This window comes from Larus michahellis, chromosome Z (genome assembly GCF_964199755.1).
Source record: "Larus michahellis chromosome Z, bLarMic1.1, whole genome shotgun sequence".
In the NCBI taxonomy this organism is placed as follows: domain Eukaryota; kingdom Metazoa; phylum Chordata; class Aves; order Charadriiformes; family Laridae; genus Larus; species Larus michahellis.
In genome coordinates, this window is record NC_133930.1 from 16,434,835 (window position 1) to 16,454,907 (window position 20,073).

The window sequence follows — 20,073 nt, forward strand, 5'->3', positions numbered from 1 at the left end:
TTGGTTGAATATGGCTCAAGAGGGTAGTCTCCACAGCCACACTCCCAGGTAGCAGATTTCCAGCAAGCCAAGCAGAACACTGCAGACACTTCACATCCTACTCCACACTTCACATACAAGAAACACAGACTTCTTGGCCTAGCAAGGACAGTAAATGCATTTGCGTGGTTGAACATCCAACTGTAGTACCGGAAAAGGGGTGGGGAGGCTTTTAACACAGGTGACCTTCCCAGTCATGTTCATCTGAAGGACACAATTACATGAGCACAACTTAAAAGGCAGCACCATGAAGAGTGGGAAGAAGGGGCAAGAGAGAAGAGCGTCTGTTTAAACTACTACTCCTCCTCCAAGAGAAACGCCTGTCAAACACCTCTGTCTTGCATTCTGAAGTACAGGTTCCTTCTCATCCGTCCCATGATCCTTTCAGGAATGGATTTTGTTGTCTTTTTTTTTCCTCAAGAGAAACCCCTGGAGAACCAGAAAAGCTTTAATGCTAAGTGCTACATAGATTAATATAATACTCCAATTAGCAGATTTAATTTTGCTATGATCCAAGGGAATTAACTGTATAAAACCTCTTATGGTGGCACAAAACTTTACTAAAAGGTTCTCTGAGGATACATTACATGTTACCGTTTCAGAAGGAAGTTATAGTCTCAGTTTATAGCCATCCAGATCAGCTTGGTGATCCAACTACAGACTAGGTCTGTGGAAAAACTGGGCAATGCTCAGAGAGATAAGTGAGCTGACTTTATACAATCCACCACACAACTCCAGGATTAACACAATTAAAGATGGGAACATGCAGTTAGGGACATGAGCCTAATCACTTGTTTGACCAAACAACGCTAATTCTGTGTTAGCTAGAAGTTGACCGTGAAGTTGGCTCTAAATTACATACACACTAGTCTGCAACAGTTGGAGACTGGGGTGAAGACTGCTGTAAGAAAGCTCTCCCAGACCAACACGTTCAGGAGCCCATACATGTGATATGGCAGGCACAAGCACTCTTTTGGATGAAGGCATCCACAGCGCACACCGTTTTTTGATTAACCATATAACAGAAAAACACAGGTTTCCTTGCCTGTTGCAAGTAAACTGTTCCATTCCATTACAGAAGATTGTACAGTTTATATTTGCTTTTTAAAAAGGAACTACTTCAGCTCTCGCTCGAGCAGCAAGAAGCAGTTCCTATTTGTCAGTCTCTAACACGCCCTTCTTCTAGGGAGGTCACTTTAGAAGAGAGTGGTTCCAACCTCAAAGTTCAGTGAATGCCACTTCTGATGACCAAAAATCAAACTGCTAAATCTTGTATGTTCAGAACCTATTTATATGCAAATCAGGTACCATGTTGTCCCGTCTGCGGGTGACCACACTGTGAGAAAGCAGCTGATTTATATTTTGTCAGGGCACCACCTGAGCTATACACAGAGTAGAAAGCAGGCAGAACAAAGAACGGTAATGCAAGGTTAGGCAAACAAAAATATGACGCACCTACAATGTCTACTAAGAGTTGGCACTCACATGCCTCTCCAGAATAAATATATTTCACATCTATTGACACAAAGGTACAATTCCATTCCAGACCACTCTCATACCCTGATTTCACATTTGGCATCAACAGTATGAATACCAAATTCTCTGACTTGGAAATATTTCAGACTGAATACATAGCCTTCTTTTAGCAGGACTGATCGAATTTTCTATTTCCTTATTCAATGCCATGACATTATCCACTATGACACTGAATTCTGGAAATCATTTCATAGTGCTTAATCCCATGAACACAGATGACATCTTTGGTAACTATCTCCATTTTCTTAGCATTATTCTGAATAAATTCCAGTTTTACACCCCTTCCCTGGTAATTGCAAAGCCACACAGTGAAAGAGAGAAAGAATACATGTGTCTCCTTTTTGTGAATCCAAGAAACATTTGAAAGGTGATACCATAACATTGACCATCTTTCTTACAGATATTATTAGATACAACAAACTCATGGAGCTCACATACAATGCATAAAGATGCTTGTTTAATAGTTTTTGTGCAAAAATACAAAATTTTTTGCTTATTTTCAAGAGCAGAAATACTTATGAATGCATGCTTCAAAGAATACGTGCAACGGACCAAATATTCTATAACACATTTTAATAAATTCAGTTTCTCTCAAGTATTTATATAAACCCAGCATTTCTTATAATCCACAACTAACATAGTTTATGGTGCAAGTTTGACATCTCAGACTGAGTGCAATGATCCAGTTGTTACTGAGGCAGCTCAGACTGCGAAGCTGGCACATCCCTCCAGTTCACCTCTTTGCTCACTAAAGTTCATCGGCTGATGCAAAATGAAACAAGATAGACCTGAAGCAAACTTCAAACTGATTTTAAGCTATTACTCAAATCCATGGGAGACAAGTATGACCAAATGTTATTAGTACATATAAATAAGTAAAAAAGGCAAGTACCTTGGATTGATTTTTATAAAGTGCTCCTTAGTTACTAGAGACACAGTATAACAGCAAAGCCTCGCTTCTAAGGTGGCTAAATCAGCATAATGCCCACTAGACACACACAAGTTATGATCAAATACTGAATTCCCATATCACCCAATAAAATGGAATTTGTCCCTAATTTAAGTAGTTATGCTTTTGTACACTATCAAAGTTCATAATTTTCTTAAACAAAAAAAACACCAAAGGTAAGTAGCTTCTCATTCCTTTGCTAACAAAAATATACCACTAGTACTTAACATTTTACAAGTACATCCCTAACTTAATTTACCAGAGATCAAATACATTTGTGAAATCTATTGCACAGCTGAATAAGCCTATCTCGTCTTCCCTAAGTCAACTCACATGTGTCCCAGTTATAATTACTGTATTAAACTCAGACAGCTGTTGAACACTTAAATTACCTATAAAAATCTGTGAGGATCACACATTATTCATGCTTGCAAAATAAGGGTATACATTTATTCTTGAAACCATAATAATTTCATGTCATCCTAAAATGCTACACCAAATACAGTATTACAGTTTCTCCTGTTCTACAGGACTTGAAGCGTGCTGCTACAAACTCAAATTAGCCAAGTACCTCTGTATTAATAGCTGTAATGTCTCCCCTGTTCATTTTGAAGACAAATTTTGACCACAGACTCTAAAAGTGCTAGGAATCTGCTAGATCAGAGATAATGTGACATCTTTTGAGTCTTGTTTGATCAGGCCTAATCTAGTTTTTCCATCTCTGTCTTTCCATTCAACATTTCCATTACTAACTACTTCCACCTCTACACATACCCAGTTTCCCCAGGGAAGTGGTCACGGCCCCGAGCCTGTCAGAGTTCAAGTAGCATCTGCACGATGCTCTTAGTGATATGGTTTGGTTTTAGGTGGTCTCGCAAGGAGTGGGACTTGATGATCCTTATGGGTCCCTTCTAACTTGAGATATTTTGTGATTCTATGAACATATGCAGTTCACTTGAATCCAACAAAATTTCTCTTTAGACTACTTTCTCCAAGAATTACTACGAGTTCATTATAACCCCAGTTAGGTGCCATAGTTCAAGAAAATCTGCACAACCCGCACAACTTAAAAGATCTTGAAGCTGCTAGTTATCATAAAAATGCATCAATCATTGCTGTGCAAAGCTTCTTTCTCTAGATAATTTTATATGTTTAATTAAAGATACAAACATTTTCCTAGTTTGGGTAATACTAAATATACAGAGGAACACACACTTGTGTTTAAGTATTATTTCTTTAGCTTTCAGAAATAAAATATGTCTCAGAACTTCTAAAGCAAGGTAGATTTTGTATATCCAAGACATTAGCTGTTCTAATATGTTCAAAGTTTTCAGGTATTCAGAGATGTCAGGCTAGCCTGGTTTCACAGTTACATATATCAGGACAGTTAGTAAGTCTTGATGGAATACCACAGGACAAAAATAATTCCAAAATGTATAGTTACAACCCATCTGTTCTCTAGCAGCATACACATTTACAGACACACATCTCAGGAGGACAGAAAGAGGACGTGGTTTGGAAGGAAAGAAGCAGCAGCATCTACTGTAGCAATCTACAGAATCTACTTTACATTCACACCAGACATACCTACATGCAAATAAATGCAGAGATATATTTATATATAAACCCTGTTATATATATAACAGGAAAACACTTGTGGCAATGCCATATTCTTGGCTCTGAAGGACAAAATCATAACAGCTTTCCCTCTTCCATCAACCACAACTCTTTACACACCACAACACTCTTCCTGTTGTGCTTCCACCAATTTAGGAACGGAGCCTGTCTCTAAACAGACATCTTATGCCTTCCCTTATTAGTAACAGCAGCCTTAAAAACAGGCAGTGCTAGCCACTGAAAGAGCACAAATCCCACACAAATCCCTTCACCTGAGATCATTTTACCATACTGTAACTATTCCCTAAGCTAACTCTATGGAGCAAAACGGTTTTTTACTTCAACATAATTTATGCGAAGTCACTCAGAAAGAGTGTTTCTTCTTAAACATGGAAAATTTTCAGGAAAAAATACTCAATGCAACTTTATCTTTGTGTGAAGCTCTGAGAATTTGAAGATTTCCCAGCCCAAAAGAACAGTGAGAGGTAGCAAACCCCAAACCAGGCCATTCTCTTTCAAATATCTGGCAGGGCTTTCATCTAAACAGGTTCTAAGAAAAAAAAAAAAAGGCAAGTTGAGGTCCCTGTTCTAGCAAATAACCAGACAACTAGTCTTTCACCAGTCTTTAGACCAAAGCACTTTGCAAGGTGTGGGGAGAACGCTATCACAGCAGCTCCACAAACTACAAAATGCAGCTTGTGGGTTTAGTGCCCGAGGGGATGCGGCTTGGGGAACGGGCCTGTTCAGAGACAGGCAGAGCCCAGGGTGAGGCGGCAGCATCCCAACTGGGCTCAGCCCAACCGCTCTTCCAGGCTCTGCAGCCCCTCAGGTCTTCACCCAGAGGTCCTGCCACCCCACTTCCTTGTAAACCAGCTCCCAACAGGGAGTATGAAGGGTATAAGATATGAAAAACACTTGAAAGCCACTAGAGACATCTTCTGCTCCCTCACACATTTCATAGCAAAACCAGGTTGGGGCAGAGGGGAACAAATAAATACATAAATCCACTAAAAATCTTCCAGGTCCTCTCTTCTTCAGAGAACTGGACATGACCCCATTTTTTTAACATTTGTAGCAGGTTCTATTTTACCAGCTTCATATTAATGGAAACACTTCCATCTCAGCCACTGATGAGAAAGGTCAAAAGTAGATTCCACTGCGTATTTAAAGAAAGAGTGGATAGCAATTTCTGGAAAAAAAGCCATTGCATATACATCCAGCCTTCAAAACAGATACAATTAAAGTGAGCTGCAGCAGTGCCTGAAGCACAGGAAGGAAGACACCACTTCCTTTATCAAATAAGTCAGCACACGACTATTTTGGTCTTTGTTCTGTTTGGGGAGTTTTGTTTGATTTTTTAATAATTTTTTTTTTACAAGATACACCTTGAAAGCTGGATGACATCTTCTTCACTGTTCACCCACCTGCCCAGTTGACCAGTTATGAAGAAAGAAACTAAGAAAGCAACACAAACTCAGAGCTGGGTATTGGAACAGGGAAGGGCAGGACCAAGCAAGCAAAGGATCTGAAGGAGGGAACTTATCAATGCAGAGCCATTCTCCAGTCTCAAAACTGACAATATAGAAAGTCTTGTATTTCGGTTAAAACATGAAGCGCCATCTCCTCTACTCTCAGGTGTGATATGGTTAACTACCGTAACACTTTTGGTACTGTTAACACGGCTGTTTCTTAGATGAAAAATTCTATCTGGCTATGGACTATGCAGGAATAAATGACAATACTTATCAACCAAAACATGAAGAGATTTCCTCTAGAAATCAAACCTTTTCTGTAAGGAAACACAATTTTTCCTTTTAGGTTTTACTTTGTTGTATTTGACCTGTTTGGCAACTTTTGCATAAGACATAGCACAGACAACAGCAAAAATGTCTGTGTCTGTAAGTAGGTGGCTTTAGAGTACCCGAAGTACTCCAGTAAATAGCACTTTTTTCCGGTGATGTTGTTTTCTTGTGGTTTTTTTTTTAAAGTACTTTGGTGAGACAGAGGCACTAACAGAATGGACACTATACGACTTGAAAAGGAGAAAATGCCTTTGGTCAGTGTCTTTATTCCTTTAAAATATTCAAGCTCGCAAAATCCAGAATATTTTGTCAGCTTATGACACATCATGTAAATGGACAGAGGAATTAGCTTTTCCCAGGCAGGTGAAGAGACGGAGAAAGCTAGAGAAAGAATATAGTGAAATACAGCATTTTTTTATAACTACACAACGTAAAAGATTTGTCAATTTACTGTGGGGCGGTAGAAATATTTTGTTAGAAGTAAAACTTGTTGTTTTCCCCTCATAGCATGGAAGATATTTAGCACTTCCTAAGTTCATGAAGTGTGCCATTGGACAAAAAATTGGAGATAGTCTCACTCCTCTAACCAAAGGTATGCGGTTTCAAGATGATTCAGCTGTACTTTCGCAGTTGTAACACCGATGTGTGAAGTCATGCAATACTAAAATATAAGTAAAAAAGCACCAATATATTTATTGATAAAAAAAATATGGTTCTGGCCTTACAAAACCTCGCTGGCTTTCAGCATTTGTTTCAGTTCACTAACAGGCAAGACCTGTTTCGCAGTGCGGCTGGAGAGCCCCATCGTTTGATGGGGACAACACAAGGGACATGCCAGGGACTCTCCCTGGGGACCCCGACACAGAAGCCACGTCTGTCTGCTATAAAGGAGCTGTAAAGCCCACACACGACACATCTGCAGTCCCAACAGCCCGGCCGGCCGTGCCACTGCCCGCCGGCTCCGCCTGAGCAGCCGCGGGCCGGCCTGAGGTACCCCGCTCCGCCCGCTGCCGAGGCTCGGCGCGGCCCACGGAGCCTGACCGCCGCCGCGGCGGCGGCAGGCCCAGCCGGCCGGGGAGGGGAGCAGGAAAGCGAAGCCGCCACACCGCGCTCCCCGCTCCATCCGAGCTCGCCCCACACAGCTCCCCCAGCCGCCCCCCATCCTGTCCCCCACCACCGGGGTAGGCGCGGCCCCTCAGCGCCCGCGGCCCCGCCGCCGCGCCTGCGCGCCTCTGTCCGCCCCGACGGCCCCCGCCCTCACGGCCGCCCCCGACCGTCGCCGCGTCGCGGTGCCGGGCGGCGGCGATGGCGGCGGCGGGGGGCGCCGAGGCGGGGGACGCTGTGTCCGCGCTGCGGCCGCGGCTGGTGGCGCTGGGCCGGCGGCTGGGCGCGCCCGGTGGAGCGGGCGGCGAGGGTGAGAGGCCGGAGCAGGGAGGGGACGGGGCTGAGCCCTGCCCGGCGCTCCTGCCGGCCCGCTCCGCCCTCTGCCGCCGGCCCGCGGCGCCGCGGGAGCCGGCCGGGGGGCGCCGAGCCAGAGCCCCGGGGCAGCCGCTGAGGGCTCCGCTCCTCCCGCCGCAGAAAAGAGCCTCCTCCAGGAGCTGTGTGGCCGGTGCCGGCCCAGGCCGCCCTCTGGGGGTTTCTCTGTGGAGCAGGGCGGCCGAGGCCTAAACTGTGTGCCGGGGCGTTGGCAAGGGGCGGTTCTGGTGTATGACTTCTTTGCAAACGAAGTGTGTGGAACTCGTTTTGAAACATCCGGCCGTAGCCATGAATGCCCTTAGTTTAGCCGTGAACAGTGGGCAGCGGGCTTGTTTAAATGCTGTGTTATCCATCTGCTCTGGTAGATCCATCAAGGGTGGATAAAAGCATATGAAGTGGAAAGGGAGGGCAAGCAAGGCTCTGGCTGGGCGCTTGTCAGTGCTAAGGAAGCATTGTGTTCTTCCTTCAGATACCTTCCTGGCAAAGGGCTCTGCTGCTCTGGATGAATTGAAGGACCTCTGTAAAGAAGGGAATGAACTTCCTTCCACGCTTTTGCAGCTCTATGCGCAGGTAGTATATTTAAAGCATGAAAAACTCTTTTTCAAGAAAATCAACTGTATAGGGTGTGAGAAAGGGTTGGGTGTAGGAAAGAGGGCATTGCAGGAAGGGTTCTCTGTTACTTGGTGTGTGGGGTCAACATCCACGAAGTGCAGGGCTGCTTTTTTCTGGATTAGATGATAACTTACAGTCAATAATAACTGTGGTGGTACTGTAAGGACAGAAAAGGGTTTGAGTTTACATTCACTGCTGACAATCTTAAAATACTTTTAGCTTGCACCTTTTGTAAACTAAATGTTGAAAATTACCTTAAAATGGTAATGTTTTATAACCAGTAACACGTTTGTATGTTACTACACACCACCATTTGATTATTTTGCTGGTAGCGTTTTTACATTGTGTATCTTGTTTTCATAGGCTGTCTTAGACATTACATATTCTGAGGAAAACCAGCTTGTGGATGAAGATTTTCCAGAAGAATCTTCCTTGCAGAAAGTTGAAGAACTTATTTGCATTCTTTCAGAACCAGAAGACCTAGTGAGGGAGTGCAACATAAAGGAAGAAGTGAGTACTAATGTTATTCAGCCAGAGAATTAATTATTTCATAATTTAAAAATAAAAAATCTGAAACAGGACAGTAGTATTTGTGTTTTTGATGGGCAGATTTAAGATCTTTCCAAAAAATTTCAAGTCTTATTTGTATTTAAATTCCTGAAAATACTTTTCCAAATAACTTGTTGTTATTTCTTGCTGACATTCCATGATTTTGTGCGCATTTGGCAGTTTAAATCCGAAGTACTAGGCTTGTGCCTGTGACTGTTGCTGTTAAGTACAGCCTCTAAAGTTAGAGACTTAGTATCACATGTGAGTGTGTATGTGGGTAGTTGAAATGGTTTTAGTTTGGGTTAGCCCAGTTTGTTGGATTTTATTTCAGGCCATCAACATCCTTGGTGCAGAGTTGTTAGAATGCCTTTACTGGAGAAAAGGAGCCCTGCTTTACATGTATTGTCATACAGCAAAAGAAAGGAGTGAATGGCTACGAGGGAACATTGCTATATTTAAAAAGGTAAAGAAGATTAAAAAGTTCAGTGAGCATGTGAATACAGTTTTAAACTTTGATTCTTCGCTTTTAAAATACAGCTTTTGTTTTTCCTTTTAAATAGGGGATTGGGAAATTAATAGCGAGAAGTATTTCTGGCTATCATTAAATTAATCAGAACTTATCTAAAAGGTTTTTTTTTCCTCTCTTTTTTAAACTGTACTCAGTGTCTTAGTGATGGAGTTCGTTACTTGATGAAGATGCTTAGCTTGAGATGCCCTCTTCCACTAAATGAAGATGTCTCATTTCAAGATAAAGACACAGCTAGATTACTCAGTGAAGGTAAAAAACAACACCAAAAACCCCACAGCCAGCTTCTGTTATTAACTGCCCCACTTTCTGAAATGCTTTATTGTGTATTTTTGTTGTTTGACTTCATTTGTATTCAAAAACAGTCACTTTTTAGAACAACAATGAAAAAAAAAAGATGAGGTACCTAAGGTTTTAGGAGGCATCACTGCTCATTTTCTCTCTGTTTTTGAATTCACTGGGGGAAAATGAACTGAGGCAATGCATGTTTTATGCACAGCGGGTGTGTTTTACAGCCATCCAGTTGTCAATTGACAAGTGTTGAGGCACAAACACGACTGCAGAGGGGGCTAGAAGGCCATGTCTTCCTGCGTAGATCTAGGAGAACACAGATACGAACACAGAGTTACTGACTTCACACAGGTAGAAAGTACCTGCAGAACGGGGTAGATTTGGCAAACTTTTATTCTGTCTCCACTTAAAGTAGCTTTATGTAAGCTGCATTACTATATTACAATTACATGAGGATCTGAGGCTGCATCAGTGTGATGCAGGATTTTTTCAGGTACAACAGCTGGAGCTGAGGACATAAGGTCCATGTTGTACACACTCAAAACTAGCTCTGCTCTAGGTATGGGGGGATGGAGCACCTTCGTGCTTAGTTTCATCTGAAAGTGTCATTGCTACAATTCAGCTCCACAATGCAAAGCCAAGTTCAGTAACTGATTTGTAGGTTCATTTAGCAGGATTTTTTTTTTGAGTGACCATGGACAGGTATGTGGGTTTCTATTCAAATACTAAAGTTGCTGCTGGTTAACCTGAGTTAAGATGATGTTCAAACAGCATCTTTAGGCTTAAATTGTGGGAGGCACAGAAGTATTCTAAAATAAATACAAGTAATCATGCCTGTACTTAAAGAAATACTGAAATTCTCAAAGATAAATAGGCAAACACAACAATCAGAAAAATATTTATATGGAAATTGTAAAGGTTTTAGCATTATGGAGGGGCAAAATGGATAGAGTATTGGGCAGGTTCTCTCCTGAGCAGTGTCAGTCATCTCACGATTAGTGTTTGTTTTCTTGGTGTACCTCTGTAATAGGCTTAGAGTGCGTTTTTGCAATTTTTTCCCAGTGCTACTGAAAAGAAAGGATTGACGTTAACAAGCTGTGTACTTGCTTATAACAGAACAATGAAGTACTTAATCTAAATTATTTTTGCAGGTGTATTTAGTGACACTCACTTACTGGCGATGATGTACAGTGGAGAAATGTGCTACTGGGGACTACAACACTGTGGAGAAGGGAAGCAGGAAAGCCTTGAAACAATAGATTCCGTCTCTAACAGTGACCTGGGCTGCAGTTTACAGAGTGTGTCACTGGATTTCCGAGAAACCGGCAAAAACGTGTTAACAAAGTATGTGGCCGTATGTGAGGGACCTTTAAAAGGCCAAGGGTGGAACACAACAACTGCAAAACAAATCTTGTGTTACTTTGTGAAATCCCACAACTGAAATACATTGCTTTGGCTGTGCTGAAAGAAACCTTGTGTCTGAAAAGCAGGCTTGGGGAGGTGATCTCTGCTTCAGTGTCTGACCATTCTTCTTATCAAAATGTATACTTTTGTTGCATTAAAAACATGCACTCAAAGAACTGGAGTACAGGTCCAAAGTCTAATCAAGTATTTCAACGGAAAAAAAAAATAAAAAAAAAAAGACTGTGTCATAAAAGTAGGGTGACTGCGTGTCTCTCCGCCCCACCGGCGCCGGCGCACTGGGTCCGAGGGGCGGTGGTGACAGCAGCGGGGCTCAGTGCCATGGCGGCTGGCGGAGTGGAGGAGCGGGGAGGTTTGGAGGCCGCCGTGCGGGGTGGCCTCCGCATCCTTAGGGAGCGATGGATGCGGGGGACCCGTGAACGCAGCGGTACTGCAGCGTTTGCGGGTCCCCCATGTCCATCGCTCCCGGAGGATGTGGAGGAGGTGAGCGCCCTGCAGGCGCTGCCGGTAAGTGGGGCCCGGGTCAGGGTGGGAAGCTTGTCATCCGGCCTCTTAACATCTCCCACTTTTCAATTCCTGGGGTCATTAAAACAGCTGCTCTCGACGGTTTTCAGATCGACGTGCAGCTGAACATCATGTCCTTCCTCTCACCCCAAGATCTGTGCCATTTGGGAAGCACGAGTTGTTATTGGAGGGCGACTGTGCAGGATCCGTTGTTGTGGAGGTATTTTCTCCTGAGGGATCTCCCCTTCTGGACATCAGTCGATTGGAAATCACTCCCAGATGTGGAGATTTTTAATAAAACCTTTTCAGAGGACAGTGATAATGCGCTGTATGATTACATGGCAGTGTAAGTATCTTCTTATTCTCTTACAAGCCTTACAGTCTCTCTACAGCAGTAATATTCAGTCCAGAGGCATCTTTCCTATTTACAGTAGTAAAGCTGTGCTGTAGGCTGTCGCTTAAATTTTGATGTGTCTCAAATCCATTGTTTTGTTTTGTAAATACAATTTCCTGCTGTTTCACAGTTTGGTCAGCTCTTTCTGTTTGGAATTCAACAAGAATGTGAAACATTGTAAAAAAGTCAAAGCTAGCATTATAAAAAAATTAAAGCTTTTTGTAAACTGCATGTCTGTTATGCCACAGAAATACAGTCATCTTGGAGTCTGTGCGTGCTGCTGATCTTGATAAAAAGGTGTTCTTCGCCCTCAGTACAATGACAAATGATTTCTTATTTTTAATAAAAGTAGTAAGGAGTCTTCAAACTACAGCAAATGAAATGAACCTTCATTTTTTTTCTCTTACCTGGAAGACCTAGGGGGAAAAAAAAAAAAGTTTTTTGTTTTTTTTTTAATGTGCACAGAATAACAAGTAGTATTGCTTTAGCTCTGGTCAAAGGCCTCCAGACCAAGACTCTGGTTTCAGATACTGTAGTTGAAAAGCATAACAACACTCATAATGTGTTTGGATAACTGAGAAGAACTCATAAGAGAAGCAGGTTATTTTGTGGGGTTTTTTTTAAAGTTCATTCAATTCCCTTAATTAATTTGCAGGGTTTTTTTTTCTAATTTGCAGTTAAATTTTCCAAAGGTGGTTTCATGAAACTGTTCCTTCATGATGAGTGCACTACTAACCTCCCCAATCTCTGTGCCCTTCATCCCCACTTTACAGTTGGGAAAGACACACCCAGAATTTGAAGTGCAAAATATCTACTGATTTTGAACATTGGATTTAAATCTCTGTAGGTCTGAATACTTCAGAGCATCACTTGTCTGAAAGCACCTGTCACTGATTTCCATTGTGTCTGTGAGCACTTCGTGGTTTTGCTGATCTCAGCTAAAGCCTCTCGGTTTGGTTGTAGCAGAGCACACATTCAATATTTCCTTGAAGTGGTTTGTCCAGCAGCAGCCTACTGTGACCACAGAAGCAAAGATGAACCTGCTTCTCTAGGATGACTGTTACCCCTCTGGCTGTTACTTCTTTCCACTGATTGCCAAAGTCTTTTCATGCCTTCTAGCTTAGGCGTCAAATAAGCGCAGGTAAATAAGCTTACAAACAGCGCCTCTCTCTTCACAACACGCATTCTCTGTGCCTAGAGGGGAAGTGGTCTTTTTCAGGTGGAGTTACCTGCTTCATAGTTAATAAACACAAAAGTGGTCCAGTTAAGGTTTGAAATGCACTCAAAAGTCTCATATTTTTCATAATGTATGTGACTCATCAGCTTTAATGTTATTTTACCAATAGTGTGTGTTCAGCAAGGGCGGGGGAATTTGTTTCTTTTGTTTTGTTTTGTTTTATTTTATTTTATTTTATCTTATCTTATTTTATATTTTTTAAAGTAAACTAAGAGATCCATAGATAGAAGTGTACCAAGGTCCAAAAAGTCAGTATTTGGACTTTGAAAGGACTGATGCCTTTCCCTGCTTTGTACTGGTGCTTGAAACCATCTGTTTGGACCTTTACCATTTTTGGCCTGTGCTTGAGTTGTACAGGTAACAAAGCATGAGAAGTGTGGGACCTAAATCAATTTATGTTGTTTTATTAATACGTCTTTTGTATTTTGTGTTTAATTTCTAGTTACATCTATTTTACACAGATATAAAAAAAGCTGTCCTCAGAGTAGAAGAAGTTTGAAATCAAGCCGCCCACGCTATGGGGCTGTCACTTCCTTTTTGCAATCACTGGTCACTCAGGCAGAACCTCGCTTTGCGATGTTTGGTCCAGGTTTGGAAGAGCTGGACAACTCATTAGTGCAAAAGATGATGACATGCCCAGAAATTCTGCTAGTAGCCGGCCTACTACAAAGACAAATTCATGGTAATGCTGGTTTTGGGTTTTGGCACTTTTGTTTTATATACAGATGTTTGTGTAAACATAAAAAAAACCCATTGGGGGTGAAATAGAGAAAAGGGATGCTTTTTTCTCCTCTTTAAACTCAATAGCACAATGGTTAAAAAAGATATTTTCTCTCTGTGTTTATTCAGAGGGATAAAAGCAATGAACTTTTGGGATAAAGTTATAGCTGCAGTGAATTTATGATTAAATTTGCACAATGTCAGAGGGATCATTTTGCTCCTTATACTTCTATTATGATACTAAATTCCATGTCACACCTGGTGTTGTAATGGACAAAGGCAGACAGAACTTTCTTTAGATACTGCTTGCAGGAAGTGGCTAAAAAACGCACTTGTGTTTTTATACAGGAAGCCAAGAATGATCCTGCATATGATTCAGTCTTGTAGTGTCAAATGATGTAAATTCCATTCAGAACAGTTAAAGGAGCAAGTGGGGGGATCATTTTCAATGTTTAAAACATAGTTTTGAACAGCAGTCCAAACCAGAGATAAAAATTTATTACTTTTTAACTTAAGTTTGTTTCAGCACAGCAGAATTGGTATATTTAAATTGTATTTATAGAAAGTGTGAAAATATGATTTCTTAGTTTGTTATCTTTTTCTCTCTTATGTCCTGCTCAATTGCTCTGCCAGTTTTGGCTAATAAACGCAAGTCTAGCTCCTGTCTGACTTAGGTTTCTAGGTTCAAGTCTAAGTATCAGAAACATGGAAATGTCTCCTTGTTTTCTTTTAATACTATTGAATTGATTTTAAATAAGTTAGTAGTTTGATCAATTAGAGCATGTATAAAATTTCATGGCAAAATAGTAAATATGCTACACCTTACAGCAACACTTAGGCTTGGATATATCCATTTTATAGCACCAGTGGAATTTTCAGCCTACCGCTTAGTTATATTCAGTAACCAAATAGTTGTAATCTCAGATATATTCATTTTTTCCCTGTAGGAATTGGATCAGGAGTCAGTTTTCAGTTTAATAACAATAAAAAATTCAATATTCTGACATTGTATTCCACTACCAGGTAAGATTTATTCTCAAAAAAAACAAGTACAGTTTCTCACTTATTTCATACTTTCCCTCATGTTTTTGTCATGTGATTTTTACACGTGCATGGATATCCCTTATAAACTGAAGATTCAATGCATATCCTCACTTTTTCTTTCCTCTTCCAACCGCTAAATTTTCAAAGGGAACTAATAAAGCTTTTCCAAACTTATACATAGCAAATGTGTATGATAAATACATAACAGGTGGTTCTGTCCCTCTTTATACCTTGATTGATTCCTTTTTGAAACATTATATAAAGTCATCATGGGGTACATTTTCATATGTGTCTTGCAGATTGCTAACCATCCATATACGTACACTAGAAAAGAAGAAGGGGTCGGGAGAAATGAAACTGGCTTGCTCATGTCATTTTCCTGTCCCTTTCCTGTGCTGCCTAGACTCTCAAAATGGAGTTTTTCCATTCTCAATTAACCCGACTACTGAAATATTGAAATATCTTTCAGTGTGGAAAGGAGGAGAGCAAGGGAAGAGCAAGCTGTTGCTGTGAATAAGATGTTCTACCAAGAGAACAGCATAGTAGGGAATCAGCAAGCCATGCGCTACAGTGTCATAGCTCAAGTTAAAAAGGTGTGCGAAGTAGTTGATGGATTCATTTATGTTGCTAATGCAGAAGCTCATAAAAGTAAGGAGTTTCTCGTTGTTTTATTTATTCATATTTTGTGAATGGTTGCAATGTCACAGAATATTGTGAAGAATATGCAATACATCAAAATCTGTGTTCTTATTGTTTCAAAATCCACTTCATTAGTGCTATTTCTTTATGGCTTATCCACTTGAAGAGGTCCCCTATTCTAGTCAAGCTCTCTCATGTCCCTGTGAGGTGTTATGGCCCCCTTTTTTCATTTATGGCAGATACTGATATGGTTGCTAAGCTACATGTGGGAAATTGCCTGGACTTAAAAACAAACAGAAAAAAAAAACCAACCCTGGGCACAGGTAGAAGCAGCAGCCTGAAATGCATTGGTGGTGGTGTAATAGCCTGGAAACAGAACCTTCTCCAGGAAAACTGCGGTAGGAGATGCAATTAGTCCAAATCAGGATACCAATCCGAACAGGAAACTAATCCAAATACCTGTTGATAGTAATTGTCTTTGCATTCACCAACTTTAAAGGAAAGGAAAGGGCTAGCTCAGAAAAGAAGAGGGTAAAAGAAATGTAAAAGAAAAAAATGTAAAAGAAAAAGGGAAGGGCTGCTGACTGTACAGTGTGTGAGTGTTTCTTAATGGCTTGTTGCAATTTTAATCTCTGTGAGGTACTTGGAAAACGCTCTGATGTTAAGAACTGGAATAGGCTGCCTGTAGAATCTATGAGATCTTCAAATAAGATCTAGGTGTGACGCGAACATCTGTGTGACATGAATGCAGATCCTCCAGCCTTGGGATAAGCAGAACTGGATCATTTGTCCACATCCCTTCCAGCCCTCTCTTTCCTCACCTCTGAAATCTTAAATATTTGAAAAGTAAAAAAAAAAAAGTTCTCCTTGGGATTTGCATCTATTTAAAACTTATATATTAAAAATTATTTCTTAGAGCATGATCGTCAAGAGGAACTGGCTCGTATTTTGGCAATGATTGATCCAGCCCTTGGGCCTCCAAACAGACCTCTGCTAGTTTTGTCTTGTGTCTCTCACATTGATGTGAAAAGAATTCCGTGTGTTTACGTGGCACATCAGTTGCAACTAAATCTGCTACGTCAGCCCTGGATGGTACTTACTTTTAAATCTTTATTTTCTGTTTCTTTGTGGCTTAAATTTAATTTAGGATTGTGGTAGTTCCTGAACTGTGCCTACTTAAGCAAGTGTGCAGCTTTCAACACTAGTACGTGAGCTCTCCACTTAAGAATTCGGCTTCTCTGGTCCTCTAAGGTGAAGCGTTAGCCTATCTGAACATAGGGGAGCTAAGTGCCTTGCCCAGGAACACACAAGAAACTTCAGATGGAGCCAGAATGTAAGGAAGGATGAAATGCTGGTCTTGAAGGGTGTAAGGACACTTCAGTTAATTTAAATCTAAGTTTCCTGAGTCACGACCCAAGGCCTTGGACACAAGGTAGATTTTCTGCCATTTTCAGGAGACTGTTAATTGTCACTTGCTTGATGTGATGTATTGAGTTTTTGACAAATCAGTTTTTTACCTAGAATGTGAGGTCCTGAACCTGTTCTTTTATGCTTGCCAAACACAGTATGTATCAGTATGACTCAGACATAGATAATTTATTTTTGGTGACGTTGTGTAGCCAAAGAATAATACTTAATCAGAAAAAAGAAAATCCTGATTTGAGATAATTCCTTTGCTTTCATAAGGAAAATGTTTACAGACTTTTTTTTTTAAATACAGTTTATAATAGTTATTTTATAATATGTTATAAAAGCTGAGAATTAATAATATGCATCGAACTCTAAAGGTAGCAGCGTTTTTGCTTTAAGAGTTATGAGAAGAATTTTCAAGTAGATTCTCATCCATAAAGTAAATATAATGTTCCAGAATAGTTGATAGAATGATTGAGATAAAATTTACCATGATACCAAGAATGTAAGGCTTTCCTAATTGGTCTTATAATCCATTTTGTAAAGAGTAGTGTTTTCTTTTCATACCTTACTCTTAAGAAACTTTTTCCATCTCAGGGACCTTTAAACCAGTGATAAAAATTTAGATTTAATATGAGTATTTCTGACTTTAAGGATAGACAATGCTGTTAGACCCTGTTACCTGTGATCTCTAGTACATGAGCTTTTTTTATTTTTACAGGTGCAGGACACAGTAGCTGCAACTTTAGCTGGATTAATGAATGGAATTGAGTGGCTCCTGGAAGAAGTGAATTGTAAAAATGCACAGTAATGGAACCATGCATTGTTTTACTGTATAGACTTCGATGTTTTGATGTTCAGATGAAGTGAGAATCATGTCCTGACAGAGTGCTGTCAGAAGGGAGATTTTAAAGGCAAACCTGCATATATTTCACTGCACATACTTTAATAATTAATATTCTTCCAACTGTAGTCCTGAATTAGAAGTACAAGTAGGATTGCCTGGATTCCAGCAGCTGATGAAGAACTGATTTTGGGGGCCACTTGGGGTGTTTTGTTTTTCTTTCTTTCAATCTGGGGCCTTTAGGGTGCAATCTTTTCTCAGTATATCTGATAATCTAATCTCTTCTGTAAATATACCTAACACTGCGTTAGTTTATCAGCACAGCCGTATGGCACACATCACACATTTAGTAAGTATATTCAGTGGAGATCTTGACAGTGACAGTTCCCAATGAAAGTAAATATAGTGTACGTTGTACAGTAGTAGGTTGACAAAAAGACAGTACCTCTTTCAAAAGAGTAAATTCCCCTGTATTTTTTCCAGAAATAATGCCTAGGCAAGAAATAGCACCCGTGGGAGAATTGTCAGTCCAGACCAAAATTCTTAGAAACAAACAAACAAACTGACGTGTATGAATTCGTTGTTTCTTGTTTGTGATCTTACTTGTTAACCAACCACAAAAGACTTCAGCATCTTCTGCTTTCTGTTGCCATGAAATTATTAGCTTGAACTGGATGTACCTCTGATGTCATGAATAAATGTTAAATAGAATTGTTATTATTTCAGGACATTTATTGAATATTTAGAACCTATCTGTTACTCAAATCCTCATGGCCGTTTACAGATGTGCAGAGTACTTGGTGTAAAATTTTCTACACAGTTGCAAATACTTTTATAAAAAGGGAAAAAATATTTTAGAGCTGGAATTGCATTTTCTATACTGATGTCATTTGGGATAGTCCTAGTCTTCCACCTTTTTAGTGTTTTTAATTATTGGATGAATGTTCAGAAACTTCCCTTGGATTTCTTGCCTGTGTATGTATTTGTTTTGTTCTGGGTTTTGGGTTGTTTTTTTTCCCCTCTTTCTCCATGGAAATGCAATAGTTTCACAATTTTATCTTGGTACCTAGATAAATGACTACATGGTGCACATTCAGATGTAACTGCCCTCAATCTGGTATATGTGTGTGATGCTTAACACAGCTATGTCAGAAACATTCCATTTGAGAAAGTTTTTTTATTTTTTAATGAACTAGGACACACACAGGAAGTGTCTTTATTTTTTTTCATCTTTATCCACAATTAACTCAGCTTTCTAGATGTTTTTGTATATCTTCTAATCTTTGGGAGTTTCTAAACTTTGTGACTTTCAAGTGAAAATCGATGGGAATACAATTTTTTTTAACAAGGTATGTGTGCTTTGCCTATTAAAATAGAGAAGACACAAAAGATTTATGAGTATTTGGGGGAAAATTCCACACTTTGTGACTGGGTGTATGTGACTTGCCTACTAGTCGTAATAATTCCATAGTGAACTATCTGTAAAGGGTTGGATGCAGCAACCTGTTGGTATGTTAGCTGCTACAAAGACAGGGGTTTTATGCAAGATCCTCATTCTGCTTTCTTCATAAGGAATAAATTATTTTTTAAAGAATAATATTTACACTCTTTCTTTGTGTGTTAAGCCCCTCTGCATCCAAGCACATACTGTGTGCACACGCACATGTCTGCAGTCATGCTGTCATAACAGATAACAAATTATTATTGTCATTATTATTCATTAATGAACAATGCTATTGTATGTTATCTGTTTAATTAACAGATGATAATTAACTCTTATTCTACAAGGTCAAGGTAATGTAGGGAATATAATTTTTTTTTAACCTAAGGAACACCAGTTATATTGACTTAAAGATAGGATAACTTAAAGAATTAAGAATTACAAGTTTTAAGGATGCAGCCTAGGAGACACACAGTGGGAATTAGAAATCCGTGCAGTCCCAGAGCTCCAGCCTCACAGAAATTGCAGAGATGGTGGTGGAGTTGCTTGTATGGCTGAGTGCTGCGGTGGATCAATACAGGCAAGGAAGATGAGAGCGTACGCTGTGCAAAGGAAGGAACAGCTTAGATGCACAGAGGTATGCCATGGAAGAGGCAACTAGCCTGTTGAGAATTCATATGCCAAATGGTTGCAGAGAAGCACTACGGATTTAATTTACCACTACCTTTTAGATTTCAGCTAAAGCACTCCCTACTATTTAAATTCCTGAGTCTGCTGAGTTTAGAAACCTAGTAAGCCAATTAAGCTTGGGACTTAAATTGTTACAAATTCAAAATCGGTTGGATATGGATATCAGAACATCACTAAAATGTATTTTAAAACATTTTAACATAAAAACCTTGTTTTTTTCAATCTATTTGGTTTCATAGTTTTCACAGCAAATGCAACTGTGATGGGTTTGTGAGAAATAAAACCATCCGAATCTGGATCCCAGAAGTCTTGCTCTCCTTGAGATGAAGGT

The 20,073-nt window shown here is 40.1% G+C and overlaps 2 protein-coding genes across 3 annotated transcripts; both read left to right on the forward strand.

The window, feature by feature from the left end:
• Positions 1–7,194: 7,194 nt before the first annotated feature.
• Positions 7,195–11,017, forward strand: RIMOC1 (RAB7A interacting MON1-CCZ1 complex subunit 1). The gene is made up of 6 exons (XM_074570434.1): positions 7,195–7,357; positions 7,889–7,989; positions 8,395–8,541; positions 8,912–9,043; positions 9,244–9,358; positions 10,549–11,017. The coding sequence occupies exons 1-6, from the start codon at positions 7,249–7,251 to the stop codon at positions 10,836–10,838; spliced, it is 894 nt and encodes a 297-aa protein (XP_074426535.1). The 5' UTR covers positions 7,195–7,248; the 3' UTR covers positions 10,839–11,017.
• Positions 10,964–19,199, forward strand: FBXO4 (F-box protein 4). Of its 2 annotated transcripts, XM_074570432.1 has the most exons (7): positions 10,964–11,326; positions 11,434–11,669; positions 13,416–13,636; positions 14,622–14,697; positions 15,188–15,366; positions 16,274–16,449; positions 17,489–19,199. In XM_074570432.1, the coding sequence occupies exons 1-7, from the start codon at positions 10,964–10,966 to the stop codon at positions 17,576–17,578; spliced, it is 1,341 nt and encodes a 446-aa protein (XP_074426533.1). In that variant the 3' UTR covers positions 17,579–19,199. The 2 variants fall into 2 exon arrangements, with proteins under 2 accessions (XP_074426533.1, XP_074426534.1); XM_074570433.1 differs by lacking the exons at positions 16,274–16,449; positions 17,489–19,199 and adding an exon at positions 16,505–16,623.
• The last annotated feature ends 874 nt before the right edge of the window (positions 19,200–20,073 follow it).

Excerpts from the sequence above, each read along its gene's own strand:
- RIMOC1 (XM_074570434.1), top strand. The coding sequence starts at position 7,249 with ATGGCGGCGGCGGGGGGCGCCGAGGCGGGGGACGCTGTGTCCGCGCTG. Across the intron at positions 8,542-8,911 it reads AGTGCAACATAAAGGAAGAA|GCCATCAACATCCTTGGTGC; the intron begins GTGAGTACTAAT and ends ATTTTATTTCAG. Across the intron at positions 9,359-10,548 it reads AGCTAGATTACTCAGTGAAG|GTGTATTTAGTGACACTCAC; the intron begins GTAAAAAACAAC and ends TTATTTTTGCAG.
- FBXO4 (XM_074570432.1), top strand. The coding sequence starts at position 10,964 with ATGCACTCAAAGAACTGGAGTACAGGTCCAAAGTCTAATCAAGTATTT. Across the intron at positions 11,670-13,415 it reads CTGTATGATTACATGGCAGT|ATATAAAAAAAGCTGTCCTC; the intron begins GTAAGTATCTTC and ends TATTTTACACAG. Across the intron at positions 16,450-17,488 it reads TGCTACGTCAGCCCTGGATG|GTGCAGGACACAGTAGCTGC; the intron begins GTACTTACTTTT and ends TTATTTTTACAG.